The sequence below is a fragment of the Camelus bactrianus genome, chromosome 16 (assembly GCF_048773025.1).
Source record: "Camelus bactrianus isolate YW-2024 breed Bactrian camel chromosome 16, ASM4877302v1, whole genome shotgun sequence".
Lineage (NCBI taxonomy): Eukaryota > Metazoa > Chordata > Mammalia > Artiodactyla > Camelidae > Camelus > Camelus bactrianus.
In genome coordinates, this window is record NC_133554.1 from 44,111,359 (window position 1) to 44,117,358 (window position 6,000).

General features: G+C 52.6%; 1 protein-coding gene across 1 annotated transcript; it reads right to left on the minus strand.

Annotated features, from left to right (window-relative positions):
• Positions 1 to 3,098: 3,098 nt before the first annotated feature.
• RAMP2 (receptor activity modifying protein 2) lies at positions 3,099 to 5,011 on the minus strand. Its single transcript, XM_074343363.1, has 4 exons — positions 4,783 to 5,011; positions 4,260 to 4,325; positions 3,683 to 3,794; positions 3,099 to 3,539 (listed from the first exon to the last, which is right to left on the minus strand). The coding sequence occupies exons 1-4, from the start codon at positions 4,880 to 4,882 to the stop codon at positions 3,284 to 3,286; spliced, it is 534 nt and encodes a 177-aa protein (XP_074199464.1). The 5' UTR covers positions 4,883 to 5,011; the 3' UTR covers positions 3,099 to 3,283.
• Positions 5,012 to 6,000: the final 989 nt, after the last annotated feature.

Here is a 6,000-nt window from a genome sequence, read left to right on the forward strand (position 1 = left end):
TTGACCACAGCCATCTCTCTCACCTCTCCCATGTCCTCACCTTTCTAGTCTCAAGTCCCTGAACCCCTTTTGGTCTTATCTGACTCCTTACGTAGCCTAGATTACTCAGTTTTGTCCCCTTGCCTAGATACCTGCTGGTCAGTTCCCAAACCAGAGTTGTTGATCCCTGCCCACCTGTCTACCCTCTCTCCTTTTCACTCCGTGACTGGGGAGTATTACTGCAATAACAGCAGCAGAAGCAGCAACAACAAAAAAATCACCAGGGTCTGCTCACTGAGTCCCAGATTCCCTGGCTAACCTCACTGCTGGACTCTCAGTGCAGCTCAATGATGTTTTGTCTTTTACTTCTTGTCACATCCCTCAAGGTAACTCTCCAAATTTTCCACACTCATCAAGCCGTTCCATCTGTCCCCATCCCCCCATCTCTGCAGAATGCCCTTCCTATTTTTATGAGATTGAGGCCATGCATGTGAACCTCTTAATCTTTCCTGTCTGTCACCACACTCGATTCATCTCTCAAAAATTCCTCTTAAAAAAAAAAAAAGAAAAGAAAGAAAGAAAGAAAGAAAACAAAAAGAAAAAAAAATCCTCTTCATTTTTACTCCTTCCTTTTGGACTCAAAGGAAGAAGTATCACTCTCCCTTTACAAAACCAACCATCTTGGAATATCTTCTTGCCTCTCCTTTCCAACTTCCTCCAGGACGTCTCTGTGTATCAGTTTCCCTCTTTCCCTTTCCCCTGGCTCCTCTCCCCTAGTCTACAAACATGCTGGGGTAATCCCTACCTGAAAATATGCAGTTTCCTTGACTCTACCACCGTCTCAATTTCCTGTCTGATTTCTAACATCTCCCCCACTAAAGTCCATCCTTCATTGCGTACAGTTCCTGATCCACAGAAAGGCCCAACAAATATTTGTTGAACAAATGAATGAGCCATTCAAAGAGCACCATCTCCTTTGCTTCCTTTGCACTGTTTTATCCTCATCCTACTACTGTCTCTCTGATCTTTCCCTGTGTCTTTTTTCCCTCATTGTTTAAATGTGGGTGTTCCCTAAAAACCTCATTCTTCTTCAATATACTTTCTCCCTGAGAATGCTCATTGCTCTTATGGCTTCACATGGCATTTCTGTGCAGGGAACTCCTAAGCCTATATTTCTACCTCCAACCTTTTTCTGCCACCACCACCACTCCCATTTCTAACTCTAAGCAGTACATATCAGCTTGTTCTGTTGTTATCTCATATTATATATCCTTTTCTCCAAGCCAGCTAAAATGGCCTTTTGAAAACTATTACCTCCACCATTGTGCTCATAACCCGGGTTCAAAGCTGGCGTCAGCCCTAACCTCTCCAATCCTTCACTTTCATATCCAAATCCTATAAACTCCCCACCCCCCCCTGTTTTTAAACACCTTTCCTACTTTTTAATTATTTTATATTTCCCCACTCACCACTCCTTTGGTCCATTCGCTCGTTTTCTCAAGCATGGACTATTGCAATAATTTCCTAATTCAGCTCCCTTCCTACTCTCTCTCCTAGAGGAATATACTCCATCTAAGGCCTAGTCAGGTGCCAACTCCACAATCATACCCCTGTGGTCTCACCTCTTGTGATCACACCTCAGCTAGACATCACCTCTCTTTCCTTTGCAGTCAGGTAACATTTGGTTTGTATCCCTTGCATGACTCTCATCATACACTCCATGGTTTTTGTTTATTTGTGCACATGTCAGCTCCCCTGCCAGATGAAAGCCACTGAGGGCAGAAACCAAGCCCTATCTCACTTATCTTCCCAATACAATATGCTATACACAGTGTCTTACATCAGCATGCCTTTGATGTATATTAGTGAAATATATGAAGGCAAATATGGGCCAAGAAGAGGATAAATATATCCTTCCACACAATGGATGCATTCATAGAAATAGAGCAAAGATTTCTCTCTGCTGAAAACTCAAAATGTCCTAGGGAAGAGTTTTGTCTCCAGAGAGACAGATGTGTCCTGAGGAAAGAAGTATGTCTCAGAGAATGAGTAGATATGTTCCAGGAAGCATATAGATAAATATCTGTGGAACAGACAGTAATGTCCCAGGAAATGGATATGCATGTATTCAGGGAAGTAGATATTTCAAACAGGAAGGAAGGAGGTTCCTAAAGAGGTGCCAGGTGCCACAGGTGTCTTTATGAAGAACAAAGTTATTTTCTAGATTTTTCTTGATGGCCTAGCAGGTTTGTCCCAGGGAGAACTGGAGGTGAAGCTTCCCTGTTGAGAATTGGGCCTCACTGTCCAGGGAACATATACACAGTGTGTCCGTGTACAGAAATGGTGTGCCACTAGGTATGTCCCTAGAAAGAGAAAAAGTGTCTTAAGGGAGTATGAGTATGGCTCAGGAAGCTAATAGAAGGGTCCAGTGAAGAACTAGTGGTTGCTATGGGGATCACTGGTCTCTAACCACAAGGTCCAATAGCCTCAGTTTTGAGCTTCTTCAGGTCATGTCCATCTTCTGATTGTTGGCTTTAGTGGACACCAGGGGGCAGTGTGTGGCCAGAGTGTAGGCCACACCCACCCAGGGTCCAGGACAATGTAGGATGAGGGCCCAGGACCTGGAGGGGGAGTCCTGTGGTGAGTCTAGTAGTGGAAGCACCACTGCTTTTGCCCTTAATCCTGTGGTCCTTGGGGATGGACTCCTGTTGGTCAGATCAGGGTTCCTAGTCCCAGGCCCTGTGAATAAACTGAGGCTTGAAGAAAGGGAAAATGCAGGGCTCCTGGGTGTCCCCCCCAGCTTCTTGCAGGAGTCACAGCAGAGTCTTGCCTTGTCCCTCCCCCCTCAACTCCCCAGCTGCTGTCCAGACCGGAAGGGAGTCTCTTCCTGCACATTTCCTGGAGCTGGGTTTGGATAGGGGCAGGAAAGGCCCCCACCTTGGGAGGAAAGAGTGTAGGGGTGTGGCCTTCAGGTGGGGGAGGGAGTCATGGAGGGCAAGTAAAACAATGGGCCTATCCAGATTCTTCCAGCTCTGCTGCCCAGAGATGAGGGCCTGTGGGAATGGCAGAGACTCTGGGAAGGACTCAGGCCCCACTGGGAGGGGGAGGGAAACAGTGTATTAAAAAAAAACAAACAAACTTTATTTTGAAGATTACAGAATGTGTGCCGTGACCCCACCCAGCTTCCATTTCCACCAATCTAGAGATCCGCGGTAGGGCTGAGAGAAGGAAGTAGGGAGGGGAGGAGAGAGCTGGTGGAGGCAGAGGAAAGGTATGAGATGGCTGCAGAAGAGCTCACACCACCCTAGGCCTGGGCTTCACTGTCTTTACTCCTCCACACCACAAGGGTGACGAGGAAGGGGATGAGGCAGATGGGGGTTATGATCATGGCCAGGAGCACATCCTCTGGGGGGTCTGAGAAGGTAGGCTGCACCAGGGAGCAGTTGGCAAAGTGGATCTGGTGAGTCTCAAAGATGATCCGTTCTGCCCAGGGATTGGGGAAGCCCAGGCCGAACTCCTCTGCTTCCTGTTCCAAGCACTCTTGAAGGGCGCTATAAGGCCTGGGGGCAGGAGAGGACTAGAGTGAGGGAGGGGTTGGGCCCAGAGAGAGGAGTGCCCCATACTCACTCCAGGCCCACAAGGAGCAAGTCCCACCCCACCCCACCCCAGCCCGGCCCAAGCAGCCCTCCAGCACTGCCCCTACCTGCTAATCAGGGCCCAGTCACACCAATCCTTTTCGATAGAATCCATCTGATCCTTATAACAGAGCCAGCAAAGTTGGGCTTTTGTCTCATAGTTCTCCTCCACCGTTTTTCCTGTGGGCAGAGATGCTCCACATTGACCACTCCCCTGCCCCTCCCTCCAAGCCCTCTGGTCCAGGTACTTCCACTGAGGAACCACTGTCCCTGTCTTCAAATGTGGGAACTGCCAGGAAAGCCTCAGAAAGTTTTCTAAGCAAGACACTCCTGGATGAGGAGAGAGTCCCAGCCCAGGAAACGTTTAGTGCTTTCCATATGCACAGCACTTCTCAGCCTCACAAGGACTTCCACATACACTTTTTCTGGGATGTTCTAACCCACCTGTGAGGTGGGCCAGCTCAGAGCCAGGTAGTGGCTTTGTGGGATGAAAGGTAGAAAGACCACAAGGAACTCCAAGAGAGAACAGAGGGGAGTTTAGGGGCGCCAACTGGGTTTGGGCCTGGCTTGTGGGAAAGGGACCCTCCTCACTGAACTCCCTCCTCCTTGCCCTGGGTCAGACTCCCACCTCCGCTGGGCACTTACCTTCTGACTTTAAGTCGTCTTGGGTGGGAAAAGGCTGAGCTAGGGACTCCTGGGGTTTCAGGACGGCTGTGGGCAGAAAAGGGAGAGGGAGGTGGGATGAAGCGGATCTGGGCAGTGTAGCCAGGAAGAGGGGGTGTGCGGGTTGGGGGCTGAGACCTTTGGAATTCACGGCTACTGTCAGAAGAGAAAGAGGAGTAATCCAGGCCCCCAGGGGTTGTCTCAAGAGAGGGGCTGATACCAATTTCTTCCCACTCACATCCAAACCCCCTCCCTCCTCGCCAGCCCCAGAACTCCCGAGACCTCTCCGCGGGGCCCCGGCAACCCAGCTTTCCCAAGCGGGAAGCAGCTCGCGCTGCGCCCTCACCGAGGTGGGGCCCGGGACCGTCTGAAAGACAGCGCTGTCCGCACCCGCATCATGGGGCCCGTTCAGGCCTCGGCCGTCCAGCCCCCCTCCCCTCCAGGGCCTCCCGCTCCTCCCGCTCCTCCCGCTCCTCCCGCCCGGGCCCCGGGGCGCTGCGCTCACCGCCCAGCAGCAGGAGGAGGCGGAGCGCTGCGGGTCGCCCGGCGCGGGTCGCGGGGAGCCGCGGGCCTCCGGGGGCGCGCTCCGCCCGGAGCGAGGCCATCGCGCGGCGAGCAGGCGAGGAGCGGCGGCGGCGCAGAGCCGGGCCGGGGCGGGGGCGCCTATATCCCCGTCCCTAGCCGCAGGAAGCCGCGCCGCTTCCTCGCAGGGGCTGGGACGGCTGCGGCCACGTGGGGGGCGGGGGCGACGCCCGGGGCCGGCAGGCTGGAAGGGGAGTCGCTGCCCCACCCGGCCCTGGCGCCCGCCGCTCCCTCCGCCTGGTCGGCGTTGGCCCACCCTTTCTTTTAGCTCACCCTGCGGGGCTGGACAGCTCCCCTCGTAACCCCAGAACTGGGATCCATTTCCTGGGCTCAGCCGCGTGGCGCCTACGACTCGCCTAAGGTCTCCCAAAATCTGCTACCCAGTCTCTAGTCCCTACTTCCCTTTCTCCGCGAGGAGATGGGGGCGTGTGGTGGGGAGGACAGTGAAATGAGAGAGGGGGCTGGGAGCTCAGAGGGCCTCTCAACGCCGCAGTATCTAAGGCAGGGGGTTGGGGCTGTCGTGGGCCGTGGGGGAAGGGGGGTGCCTGGAGCTGCGCTCAGAGTTCCCTTTTCCTGTGAACACCCACTGATGTCAGCCCGCCTGCCAAAATCGAGGAGGAGATGAAGAGGGAGTTGGCCCTCCAGAGTCAGCAGAAGGCCTGGGGATAGGGGTAGAGGGGAAACCAAAGGTCCAAATACCCTCCCTTCCAGGCACCCTCTGGGGCCTAGACCCACAAACCAGATTGAAGGCAGGGGCAAAAAGTAAGATTACTTCATTCCTAAGAAGGTGGCCACAACTTTTCAGGATCAAGGTTGTGAGAAGGGAGGGGCTTAGAACCTGCAATGTGTGACTTTAGTCATGAGTGGGTTACTTATTTACAGAGGAAGAAGCTAAAGCTCAGGAAAAGAGCCCAGAATTTGAGTTCAGAAGCTCTGAGTCCTAATTCTTTTTTCCCACTCTCCAGCTAGATAGCCTGGAATGATTTCAGTTACCTTCACAAATTCTCAGATTCCTGCCATGTAAAAGAGGGACATTACCCTCCTCACTAAACTGTAGTGAGGGTGACAGTGTGAAAGGGCACTGCATCCACTCAGCAGATGCTAGTTTCCTTTCCTCCTTTCCTAAGGACTTGCCTAAGGT